This window comes from Pisolithus orientalis (assembly GCF_024613125.1).
Source record: "Pisolithus orientalis strain OTSU chromosome Unknown F5J12scaffold_1, whole genome shotgun sequence".
Lineage (NCBI taxonomy): Eukaryota > Fungi > Basidiomycota > Agaricomycetes > Boletales > Pisolithaceae > Pisolithus > Pisolithus orientalis.
The window spans coordinates 355,801-373,268 of record NW_026260782.1 but is presented as its reverse complement, the minus strand read 5'-3'; the positions used below and the strand labels follow the sequence as shown (position 1 = coordinate 373,268).

The following is a 17,468-nucleotide window of genomic DNA, read 5'->3' as shown; positions in this document are numbered from 1 at the left end:
CCAGCTGTAATTTCAGCGAGTTATGTATTCGACCATCTGTTGGGAAAGCTCGCGGTGCACGCAACAAACAACGTATGCAAATGATAGTGGTAACAACAAAGCGGTCGAGGTATGTTCATAACCTACTGCACCTCCAACGAAACTGCTATACCCATGGCAGCCAACTCGGCACAGAGATAGCGGAACACGTATGGGATTGCCACCACTTCCATATCGCCACCTTTTTTCGTCGAACCCAAGACATGGGACGACGGTATCGCGACAGATATCTCCGGCTGGGGACCCCTGTCTAGATTGTGACCTGTCGCCAGCGTTTGTCTCGCCCTCTCATCATCTTGTTCAGCAGCTGCGCGGCAAACCCTGCAATACTCGCCACCAGGGCCCGACGGTCTTATAACTCCCGACAAAACCTCACCTAGACTGACGTCGTCGTATCCCAGCGATATGAGACTGCCACATGTCCGGCACACCCATGCCGTGGAATAGTCCGAACAGTTCATTAACCTATCTTGCAAGAGGAACGACGTGCCGTGCGCTATGAGGGCATCGCGTTCCATCTCTCCGAAACGGATACCTCCTGCACGTTTGCGACCCTGTGAAAAAATCAAGCCTGTCAACAGTGGGCAGCGAGATGACACGTGAAGATACGTGCCTTGACAGGTTGGCGTGTCACCGGGTCCACTGGACCCGTCGTTCGCACTTGGAACTTGTCCAATACCATGTGACGCAGTCGCTGGTAGTAGACGACACCGATGTAGATATCCGCCGCGAATTCTTGGCCAGTGATGCCAGAATACATCGGCTCGTTACCATAGTAATTAAATCCTGCGGCCACGAGCTGCTCGCCAAAGTAATCGATTGCCGTATCTTCCTCCGAGAATCTAGGGCAAGATCAGTACCATGTGGATGACGGCAGCAGGGGGGCGTACTCGAATGGGGTGGCATCCTGAGCTAGCCCATGCATTGCACCGGCTTTGCCAGCCATGCTCTCTACCAACATTCCGATGGTCATTCGACTAGGGAAAGCATGCGGGTTGATGATGACGTCTGGTTGCATCCCGCTCTCGGAGAATGGCATGTCGACTGCAGGCCACTTTTGGGAGCAGACCCCTTTCTGGCCATGACGGGAAGAGAACTTGTCTCCGATGACGGGAGAGCGCGTGATTCGCAAGGTTACTTGAAGTTTTTGGAGCTCGGTGTCCCCTGCATCTGAGCCTGCGGCACCATCCATCATCTTACACGAAAGGAAGAAAGAAATACATACCGAGCAGCCGAACCTTATCCACAATACCAGCCTCGTCGCTTTTGTACTTGACGAATCTAGTTCGACCCGTGGTGTCATCGACGTAGGCGGCAATGGGGTCTCCAGCCTCCAGTTTGACCCCAATACTGGGAAGCCCGTCCGTGTCCAAGAAACCCATGCAGGTGTGTTGTCGATCGCCTGCCTCAGTGTGGATGTCATCCCCTAATCCAAAATGCAGGGTCGGTGCCGATGAGGATTTCGACGCTCCACGCATTTCCTGTAAGTCTATCACCTCGGATTTGTAGACTGTACCGTACGCAAATCCACGTTCATGAGCAGATTTGTTAAGGATCATGGCATCCTCCATATCATACCCCGTATAGGAAATAACTGCAACAATTGCGTTCGTTCCATTCGGGAATGCGTCCATACCATATGTATCATGCAGACGAGGTCGAACCACTGGGGTTTGTCCAGTCTGGAGATGGTAAAGCTTGTTATCGGTCCGATGCTGTAACGTGGTTGATGGTGTCCCCATAGTTTGTTTACCCATCTTGTGAAATAGTCAGGAAGCTGTCTGAAAGGTTGCCCGGATGATTTACCTGACATTGGTAGATGTTACGTGGACTCTGTTACAATGGTTTAGATATGTTTGTACTGACGAGGGCCACTACTCACTTGGTTGAAATCAGAAAAAGGCGTCAAATTGGCAAGGATGGAAAGGAAATTTGTAGGTGCATGTTCCACATGTGTAGAAACGCCCATCTCAACTTCACCTGGTTTCACAGCTATATTCAGGTAGACTTGTTCGAAGGGTCCCACCAGGTCGTCCCTCCCGTTAGCAAGCAACTTCACCGGACGCATCATCCTTGCTGGAGTTGAGAATAAGAACAGTCCGGGGTGCTGGCCTCCCTTGCTCTCGGGTACGAAACCGATCTCGAGGTCAAGGGGTATCCTGTGTAGTCCTTCGGTCTTCCATATTCGCAAGCCCTCAGCAAGCTGCTTAGCCAATCCCGGTCGGGCCCAACCGATAACGCGCCCGTCAAGTTGGACGCATAAGTTCTTGCGACCGTCGATCGAGGATGAGAATGGTTGTGACATGCCGTGAGCGAGCAGTAGGGACGGGATGTGAGCGACCGCTCGGGGAGCCGTAACGATGCGGCACGACCGCGAAAGATGGTTGAGCAGACCACAAGGAGTACCATCAGGGGTGTGCACGGGGCACAGGAAACCTTGCAAAATGTCAGCACGACACATCTCGAATGGCTCGAGCGCATACCCCATGCTTCAGGAAGGAGTTTCCGGACAGTTGTCGTTTTTAATTCCGCGAAAAATGCACCCCTGTGAATACATCGAAAATGACTTATATACCGCAGCCAGTTGAGCTTCTCCGCAACAATCGTGAAACCTGAGGCTTGTTGTAAGTCGAGACCGGAGGAAGAAACAAGGTTTCCAGTTGCCAGAAAATTGGACATTTTTGCACCAATCTCCCAGTTAACTTTGTTGATCACTTTCTGGATGTATCGTTCTGTAAAACCATGACACGTTGTCTTCCATGAATGGACAGCAGACACTGACTGTCAAAGAAGTCCGGCGGAGGTTCGGCCCTCCGTACGTCAATGGTTATTTGATTGCGAACTTGATTGAGTGCCTCCTCTAGGCGTTCTTTGATAATCATGCTATACAGGTAGCCTGGAAGGAGAACTTCTTGGTGTTGTGGCGAATCCGGGTTGTCTGCGCAGGACGATCCAGACAGTAGGCTGTATAGCTTCCGTAACATGAATCTTGGTGGAACTTTGTTAGTGGACAACCAAAAAGAGCAAAGGTTAGGCACCTACACCAGCAGACGAAATTTGTCGCGCGGTTCTTCAACGTGAACCAAGACCATTTTTTGAATCAACCATGCCCCAATCGCTCGGTTGTTCCAATCTTCTGGCACCCCGAGTACTACACGAAACTTGTCGCCCAAGTACTCCAGACATCGTTCACCCGTATGTAGGTCGTACCTTTTCGAAACTGCGCAAAAGAAGTTCTACGCGGTCAGTCAGGAATGTATCTTCATAGTCTTGCATCATGACGTGTTCAAATATTTCCTGATCAGATGCACCAATGAGGGCTTTCAGTATAAGCATGATAGGAATAACATATTCCTGCTTGCGCCAACTAAATCGCAACATTGCGCTGCCATTAGAGAGGTAATGAAGGGTATTTGTTATGCTCGATTGGTCAGGGCGAACGCATCGAATCTGAACCGCGTGTTGGGTATACGAAGGACCTCGATTCACGAAAGATGGGCGAATGACGGAAATGACGTGGTTTCTGCGAGGCAGGATGAGGTACCGAATTAGTCTCTCGTTTCCGTTGATAATGAAGTATCCGCCAAATTCTTCCGGTTCTTCGTGTCTTCGTACGAGCTCTGCGGAGGAGAGGTTACGAAGATTACAGCGTACGGACTATGAAGCTCAATCGATCATGAACCACACTGGAGGGAGCACCGCACGTACTCTGACCATGATGGGCACCAAGCCGCAATCGCGTGTCAGGCTCTGTTCTACACCATCTTCACCATTGATCCTCCAGCAGACTTTGGCTTGCATTCGACCCCTATATGAGGTTAAACGCTCGCGAGCCTGCAAGTGTGTCAGATCAACTTATATAAGTTCGTGCTCAGTGTGCAGTGGAGTGAATCGGTGCACGCAAGGAGGACACACCTCGGACGGGAACACTTTTCGTTCCGTACTCCAAGTGTCACGATCTGGCAACCTCGGGGGTGCTATTGACACTTCTTCAATCCACACTGACGATCCGCTGCATAAACTGAGGCTCGTTCTGGAATATACATTCACTCACAGCTCATGCGGTTACCCCAGCCAGTCTGACCGCTCTCTGTGCCCACCTGCCCATTCCCATCAAATACGACACGTTCTCCAATCTCCTTTAAACCTAGTGACAGTAACCCCCGACCGTTACCATCCCCCTTGGGCAACCCAGAGTCGTCGAAAAGTGCATTGAAGGATTCTATGTGCGGTGTGACGAACTCGTTGAAAATCGGGTACGTCGACGCGTTTTGTGGAGGATGCCTGAATTTCTCTTCGCGTTCGAGGGTATTAAACGTTGGTTTTCGCTTTGGTCTCTCTGAACACTCCTCCTGCATGTCTGGCATCTCTCGTCCACACCATACACTCGAAATTTTGCGGTACTGCCGTATAGCCGTGAGACCCACCTTCCTAATACACGCAATGTCGGTGTTTGAAAATTAAAGGTCCGCGCTTTGTCAACCTGTTGCCATCGTTGAGAACGCCTGCAACGACGAGGACGACTGCAACAATGTTTGGGACGAATCCAGTCCAGTCGTTGTGGTCAAACCAGCAGCAGAACCAGCAGCAGCAGCAACAGCCACAGCAGCCGCAAGGTTCACCTTTTGGCCAACCAAGTACCTTCGGGACCGGAGGAGGTAAGCACAAGCCATAAACTTTCACGAGTCTGACTCCCATTTGAACCTATAAATCATTCTGAAACAGCTTTTAGCTCACCCGGTGCCTTTGGACAACCCCAGCAGCCGCAGGCAGCAAACCCAATGTTCGGGAACCTAGGGGCCCCTAGCACTGGCACATCTACGTTCGGTGCGTTCGCCATGATCTTTGTTCCTCCCATCTAACCATCTCTTTACAGGCGGATTTGGCCAAAACACGACACAACCCACAACGGCAACCTCTGCCTTCGGTGCTCCCAAGCCTACAGCGGGCTTTGGTGCATTTGGTGGTGGTTCAACTGCGTTCGGTAATGGCACAAGTACCTTCGGTTCTACCACTACGGCCCCCGCAACGGGCACGGGTATCTTCGGATCCACCAACACTGGTGGCGCATTCGGCGCTGGTGGAGGGCTCTTTGGTCAAAACAAATCCCCATCGACTGCTTTCGGAACAACGCCAGGTGAGCTGAATACTAGTGCTGTATCCGAGTCAAACTCATTGCCGCTGTCGCCAACAGCCACTGGTCAGGATGGTGCAGTAGCAACAGCAGTCACCACTGGCACCGCTTCGCCACCGTACAATGTCTACAGTGAGAAAGACCCTTCGAGTTCCGTTACTCTCCAGTACCAGACCATCACCGCAATGCCAGCTTACCGGGGTACATCATTAGAGGTGCGTTTTACACAGTCTTAGTTTGTTCATCCCCGATCATCTCACTATACATCCTAGGAGTTGCGCATGCAAGACTATCAGCAGGGCCGAAAAACAGCGGGAGCATTCGGCCAAACATCCTTCGGAACACCCGCCGCTCAACCGACCAGCATATTCGGTGCAACCACTCAGCAACCTGCTACTTCGTCCATTTTTGGTGGTGGCACGACTGGTGCTTTTGGGACTGGCACTTCACAGCAAGCCGGAACAGGTACTTTTGGTGGGTTCGGCCAGCCAAGCCAGCCTGGCGGTGGTACTGGAACTGGTCTTTTCGGTGGCACATCTGCTTTCGGTCAGCCTCAACAACAGCCTCAACAACCGCAGCAGCAGCAGCCATCCGCATTTGGGGCATTCGGACAACAAACCCAACAACAACCAAACACAGGCGGCGGTATCTTCGGTGGCGGTGGAGGGTTTGGGCAAAACAAGCCCACAACTGGCTTTGGGTTAGGGACAAGTAAGTGCACCACGTATGGATAATTGTTTTTGGTTAACTAGATGGTTTGTGCAGCTGGAAGTTCGTTCGGTACAACAGGCACTGGCGTATTTGGTCAACCTGGAACCCAGCCAGCAACTGGTACAACTACGGGTCTGTTTGGTCAGCCCCAGCAGCAGCAGCCGCAACAACCACAACAGAATCAACCTAGTACGACGTTCGGCGGGTTCGGTAAGTTTCACAAGGCAATATGTGCGGGTGTAAACCAACACCTTCCTCTGGCAGGAGTTGCAACTGCTGCAAAACCATCGATATTTGGCCAGCCCGCCCAGACAACAGGTACGACGGGGACCGGCTTTAGTTTGTTTGGAAACCAGCAGCAGGCTCAGCCACAGCAACCGGGCCAGCAATCACAACCAACTACCGGGCTGTTCGGGACTACAGGGAGCACCCCTGGCACCAATCCTTTCGGGCAAGTGCAGCCAAATCAGCAACAACCTCAAAGTGGTGGTTGTAAGTAGTGTTTTGAATAGTTTTAGTTTTGTCGCTTTATATCCTGCAACAGTATTCGGCACTACTCCTACTCAACCGTCCGGTGGCCTCTGGGGTAATACCGCAGGTACTGGTACCAGCTTGTTTGGAAACACTCAAACCCAAGGACAACAACCTGCACAGACCGGTGGTCTCTTTGGTGCCGCCAAACCTGCGACAACGACGGGCACTGGTCTGTTCGGTGGTGGTACCACTTTTGGACAAATAGGCACAGCGGCTACCGGTACAGGCGCTCAACACACTGGTACCTTTGGCCAGCCGCTGGGACAAAGCACAACGAACCAGCCAACTACGGGTACAGGTGGCTTTGGTACTTCTCTATTTGGCCAACCCAAGCCAACTGCTCCAGCCATCAACACTTCTACTTCTACTGGCAGTCTTGGCACCTCGTTATTTGGAAACACGAGCACCCTGGCTCCGTCGACCACAGCTCCGAACGCGCAGGGCACGTTCACAGCGTCTATCGCTGAGCCCATTGCCAGCAATCTACCCATATTCTCTATGCTTCCTCCGGGCCCGAGGGCTGTCACCATTGAATCAAAACCAAAAAAGAAACCTGGCTTCTTTATGGACATGCCTATACGCTCGCCGGTACCTCGAATCCAGCTGGGGTACACGCCTGCTGCATCGAAATTGCGCGGGTTTAGTGCAACAGAAAACGGAACAAGCCCTCTCTCCCTGTCGCTGACCAACGGGAAGACAGGTTCCTTGTCGCTGAGCCGGGTCGACTGCCAGAGTGCTCTTCGCACCTCTACGGCGGCGGATGCATTCCTGCGTAGCGCAAGTCCGGCGTTGGGAAGTGGTGCAAGACAAAGCGTGAAGAAGTTGATTTTAGACAAGAAAGTGGAACCTGCAGATCTGTTTAGCAAGTCAGGTCGCGGAAGCCCTGGGAGGGTAACCTTCAGTCCTGCACTTAGCCAAGCTGCACGACAGACAGAAGTTGCGCGGGAGAAGGAAGTTGCATCCGCCGCTGCTTCCTCTCCACCGAAGGAGGCATCTTCAAAAGCTCCCAATCGCTTCACTGCTCATACCAGCACTGTCATCCTGGGTCAGCCGTCGCCAACAGGAAAGGGCAAAGCAGCACCGAACAGTGGGCCTGCACCACTCCAACACGGTGACTACTGGGTGAAGCCAGATCTGGAAACACTGAAGAATTCGTCATATGACCAGCTACTCTCTTTCAAAGATCTGATGGTCGGCCGGGTTGACTTCGGAGAGATTCACTTCTTGGATCCCGTCGACCTCACGGGATTGCCGAAACTCGGGGCACTCCTCGGGGAACTTGTTCGGTTTGACGACAAGGAGTGTTGCGTGTACCCAGATGGTGATGACGCAGACAAACCCACTCCTGGGTCTGGATTGAATGTGCGCGCTCGCATAGTGCTTGTGCGATGCTGGTCATTGGACAAGGCAACGAGAGAGCCAATCAAGGACGAAAAGGATCCAAGACACGTGAAGCACTTGAAGCGTTTAAAGTCGATGAAGGACACACAATTTGAAAGCTTCGACATCAAGGAAGGGAAATGGACGTTCACGGTCGACCATTTTTGAGTACCGTTGTTCGTTTTTCTTCGTCCTATATCACCCTATTTCCATCCTTGCTCTCGTGGGTCATACGGAGTGATACGTCAGTGCAAAAAAGTGGATAATTCTGTTGTTCATGCCATTTAGTCTTAGCACGTAGGTACAAATACGCATGTATGTAGTTAGTCCTTGGATAATGATATCTCATTGCTCGTGTAGTGGGACAGGAGGTTGTGACGTCATAGGCTGGTCTGACCGCAAAGTTGTATATCCAACTTAGTTCGAAGCACTTAAGCGTCGGTCTTGCTTTTATCCCAACAGAAGTGATGATGGAGGTAAGGAAAAGCTCCTTCAGCCAAAGCAGGCCCACCTAGTTTTTCAGATGCGACGTTTTGATAACGCACTCGATGCGGAGGGAGCAGCAATTAGGGGTGCCGTTGAGGGCACCGTCATGGGCGCAGCGGTAACCCTCCCAAGTTTCTACATCTTGAACCGCCAATGGCCGTACTTTCGTTCGCTGCCATTGCAACTCAAGACACTGGCTGCCATCATTATAATTCTTCCAACGACTGCGATCAGAGCAGAACATCGTATGATTGATTACGAGCGTTCGCACTGGTATGTCCACATCAATTCCCTTGATGCTGGTTGCGTCTCGTGTCCACCCGTTGATCGTCCTTGTTTGACATGTACCGTCGGCAGGGACAGTAAAGATAAGTACGCTGTCGAGCGCCGTGCGCATGAGGAGCGCCTCCGGTGGGACTCTCTCAGTGTGAAAGACAAGTTCGCAGACTGGACAGCTCGACACCAGTTGAGCTACGTCGTTGGAAGCTGGGCCCTTGCTATGGCAGTTTCAGGGGCGATCATCATGCGTGACCCGTATGCCCACCTCTTCTTCTCTGTGGAATGCCTCATTAACTGTTTCGACTTGCTTGCCACTTGGCGGTGCGGTCGGGTAGGCATCTTCCCGTTCGACACAAGGTACGTGAAAGATCCTAAATTGGAACTTATCTTTGATGCTTATCTGGGTGGTGTCTCAGGTGGTTCAGGCGCGCGTGTGGGCCCAGGGGCTAACTTTAGGAGTTATTATTGCCACCGGTGCATTAACCCACTCTCAGCATGCTAAAGCGGCGCAGATGCGCAAGGTAAGACAGATTTATCATCTCGTATGGAGAGCTGATTGTGTTTCGATGTGAATGATGTATGATAGCGCGGCGATCATTCCTGGGAAGACGTGGTAAGTGCTTGTTGGACGTTCCAACCATTCAGGATTGCGTTTCTGACACCGGTTGCTACACAGTTGGATGATCAGCAGCGCAAAGTCAGAGCTGTGATATGAAGACCAAGCCAAACCTGAGACTTGGTTTCGGATCAAGTCTCACCGGATCCCTATCATGGCTTAGCGTGTTGTAGTGTACTGTAATGTATCGTGGTATCAGCTGTAGAATGTGGCAGGATAAATGTATTTCGTGTACAGTGCAACGATCATGATTCCTTGGATGACTGGAAATGCTATGATCAGTCTTGCACTCGCTTTCTTCCATTGAAAGTGACTTGTAGTAATGCAATACATTTCATTGGCCACAGTTCTATTCGTACCCTGCGCCTTAGTTTTCAAGCAGGGTTCATGTCTTATATTCCGGATTAACACTCGTCATTCAGTCTAATGGTACAGGCACATAGAGTGCACTGCCTGGTCGACGGAACAATTGAATGAAAGAAGTTTCCATGTATACCGGGAGGGTTTGAGGTATGTTAGAGCAGCACGAGCAAGTGCAGGGAAGGGTAGATTGAATAATATCATAAACAAAACCAGGACGAGCCGTAGTTCATTGCACCCCTATGCACCGTAGAGACGCCATGCAAAGTAGGCTCCCAGCAACCCCAATGGAAGGAAGTACATCATGCTACGGAAGACGGGTTGTAAGATAATTGACAACACCGGGGAGACAGGAATGCATACTTGGATCCCTTTTCAACTGCGTCGTGAACTACTGGGATGGGTGCAGGTTTGGGCGACTTGAGTTTGAGCAACTGTCAAAGCATCACGTTTGGAAAGGAGCTGTAGAAGAGGGGTTAAGGGGGCTTACACCGTCCTTGTCCAACTCGCCAATGAGCATGCCCGGTAGTAGCTCACGGGCCTCATCGGAATGACCGACGTCCTCGAAGGCGTCCGTTGCGTCCTTGCCTAAGTTGACACGTCAGCAACGTTGGACTCGGAATTTCTTCGATGAGCGCGCGACGCACCAGCCTCGGTTAGAATGACCTCGTCACCTCCCGGATGCTAGATTCCGCCTGTGAGCAGTTATATACAGGTAGCCAGTAGACACAGTTGTACCTCGTCGATGAACTTTGTGACATCGTACACTACCGAGGCAACATATGGCGTGAGCGGCAAAATCACGTTAAGGCCTATACACACCCTTTTCGTGGACAAGGACGTAGAGAGAGTCCCTGGTATTGTGAGCCTGGAACTCTTCGAGGGTAATAACCTTGACCATGGAGGAGGAGAGAAAATTCGGGAAGCGAGCGAAAAACAGAGGGGGGTATAAAAACCACTGGTCACTAGCCCAGATTCCCACCATCAAGCGGCGGGCTCTAACACGGTTTCACAAGTTGATCACAATGTCTGGCCAGGAAAACAGTATATTTTATTACACGGGAGCATGTCCGCAAGGTTTAGTACTCGAATGACCACGGAATATAATACAAAAGTATTGGACATTCAAGCGTGGACCAAGCGTCGGTCGATCTCCCACTTGCACCAGTAAGAAACGAAAGCACTTCTGAGCTGTGTCCCTAGGCAAAGGCGAGTGGAGCTATCCAACAGGATGATGATCACAACAGCGACACAAAAGCGAGCCTCAGATCAACACAACTTCAGCTTGAAAGAACGTTGAACAGGCAAGTGTTGTTGTGCGTCGGAAGTTGAAACAATATATACAACAACCAAACTCCGCTCGAATAGTTCATGGCCCGATGCACCGCCAAGTCTTTCCAACCTGGTGTCGCACTGCCCACGGTCGCCCTCGACTCGTCATTCCCACCAACAATATGGCCCTCAACGACGAGCAGGCCGACATTCTCGGCGGCCCTTTACTACAAAAACCACAAAATGATCTCTTTGGAATGCTAATACAATGCTTGGCCGCTTTCAAGGGTGCAGCGGCCGTCTTTCTTGGTTTATTAGCATGGGCGACCTTCGTACACCTTCGTGAATACATTCGAAGAAATCGCGACCTCAGCTACAGAAAGTATGTTTTAGTTGACATCTTTGACCGTCTTCCTACCTGCTTACAGGACTCTCCTTCCAGAGCGATGCGCAGAAAACACGGCATTCCCGACTCAGACTGTCGACCTTTTGCAGTTGCCTACGCAGCAGCCAACCGTGCGCGCACAGAACGCGAGGCCAGGGGACGTAACAGTCTCGCAAGTCATGTCCCATCGGGATCGGACAATCTCCAGCCTGGTGACAGTCAGCATCGCATTCCACTAGTGGGTGCGTCACATGGTGAGCATCAGCTCAGGAGACGGCTGCCCGAATCAACCGGTAAGCCTTGGCAGAAGCCAATTTGCGAGACAAACGTGGCTGATCTGATCACACTTTGTATTCATCATGGGGTATCAAGATGCGCGTGGACCATCGCCTTTCCAGAAATTTCCCGGCATAGCAAAACGCGCACAGGTGCAGGACTTCAAGCGCCCGGACGTTGACCCACCGAATTTTGCGGAACGATACAACCCCAATACCCGCCACTCTCGTCAACTACCCGAACCAGCTCGTGGAGCCCTCCCCCCGATCAGAAGGCCTGCTTCCAGACGCATTAGCAGGAAGGTTCACCACATCGACCACGATGCTGCAGAAGCCCCTCGGAAGCGGTCGTATGCTGCTGAAAGCGATGATGAGCCGGACGGTTACATGAAAAAGACACGCATAGATGGCGAAGACCTTATTGACGGAGACGAGGAAGCAGATTGGTACACTCAATATACCGGCTCACGGTCCCAGCCTGTGGCGTCTTCGTCTCGTGTCTCTCTCAATGGTCAATCATATGGACACGAGGCCGACGAACCCGTCGATGAAATTATGGAGGATCTTGATGATGAATTTGCCGAGTTGCCATCCATACCTCGTGGCAAGAAACGTGACCGTGCAGAAGCCGGATCCACGTTTGGCGCCGACGATGAAGATGACGTTCACACTGAGAAACCAAACCGCCATCGGAAACGTCGATCAGTGTCTAAGCGGAAATCAGAAACACATCCCAGGGGGAAGAAGAGAGATCGGGAGATGGAGTTCCCTGAGAGTGAAGGTGAAGGTGCTGTTACGGAGAGCCTGAAGAGGGATAGTCAGCGCACATCAAAGAAGAGGAAGGGGAAGAGAGCTACGTCTGACGAAACCAAGATGGATACCTCTGTGGAGGATGCTCGGGTATCCAAGGACCCTCTCTGTGGTGGTCGTAAGATCGGTGAAGAATGGGAAGCAGGTGATGTCCGGTACAAGGTCGGCGACAAAGGAGAGCGACTACGCCTTGCTTTGGTTAAGAAGGCTCGGAATAAATACCACATGGTATGTTATAGCCGTGTTATGAGATTACTCCTACTGACGTGGAACTTCGCAGCCTGAGGACTCTCAGCATCCGGACCGCGCTGCGGCTCTCGAAATCTACGTTGAAACATGGATGACAGAGGAGCAGTACAAGCAAGCAGAAGAGCGACAGGATGTCGTTCCGCAGGATGTGCGACCTTCGACGGAATCTGCATCTCCTCATCCCCCTGAATCACCTTCGAAGAAGGGTAAAGATCTTTTGTGGGATTCTGTCACTAGCAGCCCTGTCTCTCGCCGTCCGTTCCGTCAATCTCTCACAGCCAATACTACCATGCGGATAAATCCTTTCCAACAATCTCAGAGTCAACCAAATCTAAGTCGCCGCATTGGTTCACCCAGTGCTTCTGTATCTCCTCACCTGGTGGGTGCCACCGAGAGCCCTACGCGACCCGGTTTCCGTGGATTCTCGAAGTGGGAAAAACAAGACCGTGAAGCGGAGGCTATGGCTAAAATACGCGCCAAAATGCAGGAGCAGAAGAAGAGTGAAGCTATGAAGAGCAGCGAGGTGCCAACAAGTACAATTGCTCCCGGCTCGTGTGCACAGACCCTGACAGTTCCTGCTATTACTTTAACTCCTGCCTCACCCTCGCCAGTGGAAGGAAAGCCGCTGATGACTGAAGTCAAGTCTGCACCTTCAATCTCCTTTCAGCCACCTTCTGCCGCCAAGACCGAAGGAACCACCTCTGCTCCCGGCACGGCTACCACGTCTGGTTTCTCCGTGTTGCCAAGTGCTACACCTGCGATTCCAAGTGTTCCCCAACTCAGCACAAGTGCAGTCCCTTCGTCTACCCCTTCCTTCTCCTTTGCACCTCCGGCGCAACCATCGACCACTACTGTGCCCACGGCGGCTACGACGCCCTCCACCTCCACCTCCCTATCAAATTTCTTATCGAAGACTACTGCACCTTCCTCTTCTGCTGCGACATCTGCTCTCCCAACGACCCCGTCCTTCTCGTTCCTTGCACCGACTCAAACCCAGCCTTCATCTGGAACTACCACCCTAACCACAGAAGCACCCAAAGCTCCTGCCTTCTCGTTCGCCAAGCCCAATGTGCCAGCCATGGCATCCCAGGCAGCCACCACTCCTTCATCCTCTACACCAGCGACAACTGCACCTCCAGCAACGTCTGGGTTTATGTTAACACCTTCCACTTGGCAAACTGCGGGTTCGGCGCCGTCCACGACGGCACCGCCGGGGTCGAAGCCATCAACATCTGGTTTCTCCTTCCTGACCACTCCATCAGCAACTACCACGAGCCCTGCTGCACCTTCGAAGTTATCGTTCGGGCAGCCATCCGCTAGCCCAGCGTTCTCCACTGCTACTCCGACCATTCCTGATAGTAAGCCAAAGTTCACTTTTGGTGCACCTACCACTTCAAGTAGTGCTTCCGCCGCTGGTGAAACCAAGGAGCCGGCGCCTTCCTCTACGTTTTCAGGGGCCGTGGGCGCGAAAGCACCTGCTTTTGGAGGTGGTTCTACATTTGGCACTCCATCCTTTACGAGTGCCTTCGGAAAGCAGACGGAGGCTGGAGCATCCACGACAGCTGCCGACGTCAGCGGCTCGTCGAATGCCGCTCCCAAGCCAGTTTTTGGAACAGGGACGTCCACGAATACATTCCCGACCACAGCCACCATTTCTCCCTCCACCAGCAACACAACCCCCGCAAATAACACAATCCTGTTTGGGAACAGTGCGACCCCTTTGAAGGCTGCATCTTCGTTCGGTAACAGTCGGTTTGGCTCGTCAGGCTCTATGTCTCCATTCCCGTTTGGAAAGAAGGATGACACCTCGGGATCAACAGTTGCGGCTAGCAATGGAACAACAACGAAGTCTTCGTTTGCGCCGTCAGGCAACACGCCCGCGTTCGGCCAGCCTGCTTCTGGGGAGAGCAATGCGACAACCTCATCGTCGGCCACTACTTCCAAGCCCACGTTCTCGTTTGCTCCCTCATCAGGTGGCGCTATATCCATGTTTGGCCAGCGTTCATCGTCGACGACGAAGGAAGCTTCGGCGGCGGGCAACGACGCATCATCGAAGCCTACATTCTCGTTTACCGCCAACCCGAGTAATACTACGTCTGCCTCTAGCCAACTCTCTTCTTCTGCTAGTAACACGGCATCAAGTAGTGCACCAACCAAACCGGCGCTCACGTTTGGGGCTCCAACGAACGGTGCCGCGTCGGTGGCCGCACCCGGCTCCGTCGGTTCGAGCAACCTGCCCCCCACGACGACCGCTAGTGAAGCACCAAAATCTACTTTTTCCTTTACTGGCTCACAGAGCAGCAACGCTACATCTGCATTCGGTTCAGCTCCTGGCGGCGAATTTGCACCCAAGCCGACGTTCCCGTTTAATCCAACAGGTACTAGTTCGTCGTCGACGACCAACCCGGTGTTCGGCGCACCATCTGCCACCTCATCCTCTATTTTTGGTGGCCAATCTTTGACTCCCAGCACACCCGGGACGACAGAGCCGACGACACAGTCACAGTCCGTGTTCGGGAAACCATCGGGGACGACACCGTCTGCATTTGGCTTTGGTGCCACGTCTGGAAATACGTTTACCTTTGGGAAGTCGGCGGGCCAGAACCAAAAACAGGAGCAGTGATTTTGTTTGTTTCTCTGGATCTGAAGCAGCACTATTGTATGAGCTGCTACTGCAAATTACCCCAGGAAAAGATGGACATTATAACATGTCCTTTCTAATGTCTCATGCAGCGTAGAGGGGTTGCACACGCGTCGACATCATCTTCATGTACGAGTAGGCACGCATCCTACGGCATCATGTTTTTTTTCTTTTCCCTTTGTCTTGTTAACAATCAGTAGTTTACCCTTTTTTTGTCGCGCGAAATCTAATATTCCATCCGATGAGACTCGCAAAAGGATCACAACCTGCAGGGACTCGATGTCGTGATGAGGGGGAATGTTTGCCAGTGTTATAACGGCCGCCTGGCGAAATGGCATCGCGTCTGACTACGAATCAGGAGATTGCAGGTTCGACCCCTGCGGTGGTCATATCTTTTTCATTTCATTTTTTTTTTCTGGAATTTTATCAAACCGTAAGAGATGCGATAGTATCAGCTGACTACACTGCAGGCTTAATATCAGTACCAAGGTTTCCAAGTAATAACGTCACAACTTTGCGGAAGAATGTAACGAAGTACAAAGTCACTGTATACCTAAATAACCACCCCTGGCTTCAGTTCTCCCATTAACATCGTACCGTCCTTGCTGCCGGTAAGGACTATTTTCAAGTCATCATTAATTACCCAAGGCCCCACGGGATTGGAACGTAGCGAACTCACTGATTGGCTCCTTCGGATGGAAATCGACAGCTGTTACCGTGCCTTTGTGTCCAGGAAGCTAAGCCCGAGTTAAGTCAGTGGTAGGGTAAGCAATAAGAGTAACTCTTGTACCTTGTACAATACTCTTCCGCTCTCCACATCCCAGATACAAACCATTCTGTCTGCGCCACCGACAGCGACACGCCGTCCGCCGTCATCTTTGCTCCACGCGCCTTTTAAGAGCGTGTTCTCGAAGCCTGCAGGTGCGCCGTGAAGGATACGGTGTATGCGGGATGGAGCTGGCGAGAAAGGCCGCACGTCATGAATGATAACTTGCGATGAGAATGACGGCGAGAGGAGATACGACCCGTTGGGTGATAGTGTCAGGGAGGTCGGTGTATCCGTGTGACCCGCGAGCGAGTAGACCTGCTCGCATTTTCGCAAATCATAAACCTAAAGGAACGGCGTAAGTTGTTAGCTGCGACCGAACAACTAAATGACACGAAGTGGCATACGTGAATTTCGTTGTCCAGTGCCCCAATGTACACGTTCTGACCATCAGCGCTCCAACAAACGGATGTCACGGGGCATCCTATCTCGAAGACCGCAACGCTAGTCTTTCTGCCTTCCTCACCGCCCTCCCATATCTTAACCGTCCCGTCGTCGGAACCTGTCGCGACCAACTCCACGCCAGCGCCACCAGCCATCGTCCGGTCGAGAGTGTTAATGATCCCGCGGTGTGCGCGTATTTTCCTGATACGCTGGCCAGTGGTAACGTTCGCCATATTCAAGATGTGGTCTGCGCCGACTGTGTAAAGAATCGGCGAATATAGCGACCACTGCAAGTCCAGGATCGGTGCCTTGTGGAGACTCGACAGGAGACCATAGTTCGTGTTGGGAGGATAAGTCCTCCAGAAAGCTATTTCGCCAAGAAGTATTAGTTGAGCATATAAACTTGCTCGCAAATACCTACAGACGCTCCTATCCGCCGAACATGCAGCAATGTTCTGTCCTGTGGGGTCGAATCTACAGCTCACAATTTCGCCCTTTGCCACATTATGGGATCAGCGACTCTTTTCATATCATCCTCGCTCAAAGACTCACAGAGTGTGCGCCGCTCAGACTGATAATGGGAGCTTCGAGGTTACTTGTCCGTTTTACACTACGGACCAACCCTTTTTGACGATCGTCCCCCGAGGTGGAGATGACCATTTCATTTCGTGGAGGTGAATCTGAGCGGGACCTCTTGACGAGTGCGCCATCGCCAGAGGGGGGCGTGGGTCTCTTTGACATTGCAGACGACGACAAGGCAGACTGAGAAAATGAGGGTATGTGTTTGGTTGGTGTGGCCGAATTGGGAATCGCGTTTTAGTAGACACTGCAATCACTGCGGAAACAAAAAATGGTGCAGATCCGTTTATGGTCAGAAAAGGTCCCTAAACCTAGGTGAAGGCGAACTCGGCCCAGCTGATATGGTCGGTTGGCCTATAGTCGCAAAAGGTGACCAAAACGAACCAAAATCGAAGTTGGTGTTGCTAGGAAACACAGGGCGAGCTCAGATACAGATACACAATTCTAAGTCTGTTTATCATCGGACTAGCAGTATACGGTGTTCTGTTTTACCTCGGAATAGATGATT

The 17,468-nt window shown here is 51.9% G+C and overlaps 5 protein-coding genes and 1 non-coding gene across 6 annotated transcripts; 3 read left to right on the top strand and 3 right to left on the bottom strand.

Annotated features, from left to right (window-relative positions):
* Nucleotides 1–122: 122 nt before the first annotated feature.
* On the bottom strand, nucleotides 123–4,406 carry F5J12DRAFT_886771 (uncharacterized protein; the record flags this gene model as incomplete). Its single annotated transcript, XM_051747157.1, has 13 exons — nucleotides 123–593; nucleotides 659–881; nucleotides 930–1,215; nucleotides 1,265–1,796; nucleotides 1,846–1,872; nucleotides 1,922–2,475; nucleotides 2,523–2,771; nucleotides 2,822–3,027; nucleotides 3,082–3,200; nucleotides 3,250–3,696; nucleotides 3,748–3,873; nucleotides 3,955–4,040; nucleotides 4,094–4,406. 13 exons carry the CDS (start codon nucleotides 4,404–4,406, stop codon nucleotides 123–125), a joined length of 3,639 nt encoding a protein of 1,212 aa, XP_051605386.1.
* A 747-nt stretch (nucleotides 4,407–5,153) lies between these two features.
* F5J12DRAFT_789962 (uncharacterized protein) lies at nucleotides 5,154–8,115 on the top strand. Its single transcript, XM_051743806.1, has 3 exons — nucleotides 5,154–5,884; nucleotides 5,939–6,376; nucleotides 6,429–8,115. The coding sequence occupies exons 1-3, from the start codon at nucleotides 5,455–5,457 to the stop codon at nucleotides 7,964–7,966; spliced, it is 2,406 nt and encodes an 801-aa protein (XP_051605385.1). The 5' UTR covers nucleotides 5,154–5,454; the 3' UTR covers nucleotides 7,967–8,115.
* Nucleotide 8,116: 1 nt separating this feature from the next.
* On the top strand, nucleotides 8,117–9,425 carry F5J12DRAFT_4713 (mitochondrion protein). The gene is made up of 7 exons (XM_051739591.1): nucleotides 8,117–8,274; nucleotides 8,322–8,557; nucleotides 8,642–8,818; nucleotides 8,899–8,920; nucleotides 8,980–9,084; nucleotides 9,150–9,176; nucleotides 9,240–9,425. The coding sequence occupies exons 1-7, from the start codon at nucleotides 8,266–8,268 to the stop codon at nucleotides 9,276–9,278; spliced, it is 615 nt and encodes a 204-aa protein (XP_051605384.1). The 5' UTR covers nucleotides 8,117–8,265; the 3' UTR covers nucleotides 9,279–9,425.
* Nucleotides 9,426–9,476: 51 nt separating this feature from the next.
* F5J12DRAFT_789953 (cytochrome b5-like heme/steroid binding domain-containing protein) lies at nucleotides 9,477–10,557 on the bottom strand. Its single transcript, XM_051743805.1, has 6 exons — nucleotides 10,362–10,557; nucleotides 10,278–10,306; nucleotides 10,187–10,223; nucleotides 10,030–10,127; nucleotides 9,903–9,973; nucleotides 9,477–9,846 (listed from the first exon to the last, which is right to left on the bottom strand). Exons 1-6 carry the CDS (start codon nucleotides 10,522–10,524, stop codon nucleotides 9,780–9,782), a joined length of 465 nt encoding a protein of 154 aa, XP_051605383.1. The 5' UTR covers nucleotides 10,525–10,557; the 3' UTR covers nucleotides 9,477–9,779.
* A 4,931-nt stretch (nucleotides 10,558–15,488) lies between these two features.
* On the top strand, nucleotides 15,489–15,560 carry F5J12DRAFT_t8. The gene has a single exon. It is a non-coding gene; the product is annotated as a tRNA-Arg (tRNA).
* A 66-nt stretch (nucleotides 15,561–15,626) lies between these two features.
* Nucleotides 15,627–17,274, bottom strand: F5J12DRAFT_789949 (WD40-repeat-containing domain protein). Its single transcript, XM_051743804.1, has 6 exons — nucleotides 16,934–17,274; nucleotides 16,803–16,875; nucleotides 16,345–16,748; nucleotides 15,962–16,282; nucleotides 15,851–15,908; nucleotides 15,627–15,789 (listed from the first exon to the last, which is right to left on the bottom strand). The coding sequence occupies exons 1-6, from the start codon at nucleotides 17,120–17,122 to the stop codon at nucleotides 15,725–15,727; spliced, it is 1,110 nt and encodes a 369-aa protein (XP_051605382.1). The 5' UTR covers nucleotides 17,123–17,274; the 3' UTR covers nucleotides 15,627–15,724.
* Between the last annotated feature and the right edge of the window lie 194 nt (nucleotides 17,275–17,468).

Bases quoted from the DNA above. Each gene is read 5' to 3' on its own strand.
- F5J12DRAFT_789962 (XM_051743806.1), top strand. From the start codon at position 5,455: ATGCAAGACTATCAGCAGGGCCGAAAAACAGCGGGAGCATTCGGCCAA. The intron at 5,885-5,938 runs GTAAGTGCACCA...TGGTTTGTGCAG, and splicing joins TGGCTTTGGGTTAGGGACAA to CTGGAAGTTCGTTCGGTACA. The intron at 6,377-6,428 runs GTAAGTAGTGTT...ATCCTGCAACAG, and splicing joins ACAACCTCAAAGTGGTGGTT to TATTCGGCACTACTCCTACT.
- F5J12DRAFT_789949 (XM_051743804.1), bottom strand. From the start codon at position 17,122: ATGTCAAAGAGACCCACGCCCCCCTCTGGCGATGGCGCACTCGTCAAG. The intron at 16,283-16,344 runs GTATGCCACTTC...CCGTTCCTTTAG, and splicing joins CACTGGACAACGAAATTCAC to GTTTATGATTTGCGAAAATG. The intron at 15,790-15,850 runs GTGAGTTCGCTA...ACTTGAAAATAG, and splicing joins CCATCCGAAGGAGCCAATCA to TCCTTACCGGCAGCAAGGAC.
- F5J12DRAFT_4713 (XM_051739591.1), top strand. The intron at 8,819-8,898 runs GTATGCCCACCT...GCGGTCGGGTAG, and splicing joins GCGATCATCATGCGTGACCC to GCATCTTCCCGTTCGACACA. The intron at 9,085-9,149 runs GTAAGACAGATT...GATGTATGATAG, and splicing joins AAGCGGCGCAGATGCGCAAG to CGCGGCGATCATTCCTGGGA.
- F5J12DRAFT_789953 (XM_051743805.1), bottom strand. From the start codon at position 10,524: ATGGTGGGAATCTGGGCTAGTGACCAGTGGTTTTTATACCCCCCTCTG. The intron at 10,128-10,186 runs GTGCGTCGCGCG...GTGTCAACTTAG, and splicing joins GGTCATTCTAACCGAGGCTG to GCAAGGACGCAACGGACGCC. The intron at 9,847-9,902 runs GTATGCATTCCT...CGTCTTCCGTAG, and splicing joins GCAGTTGAAAAGGGATCCAA to CATGATGTACTTCCTTCCAT.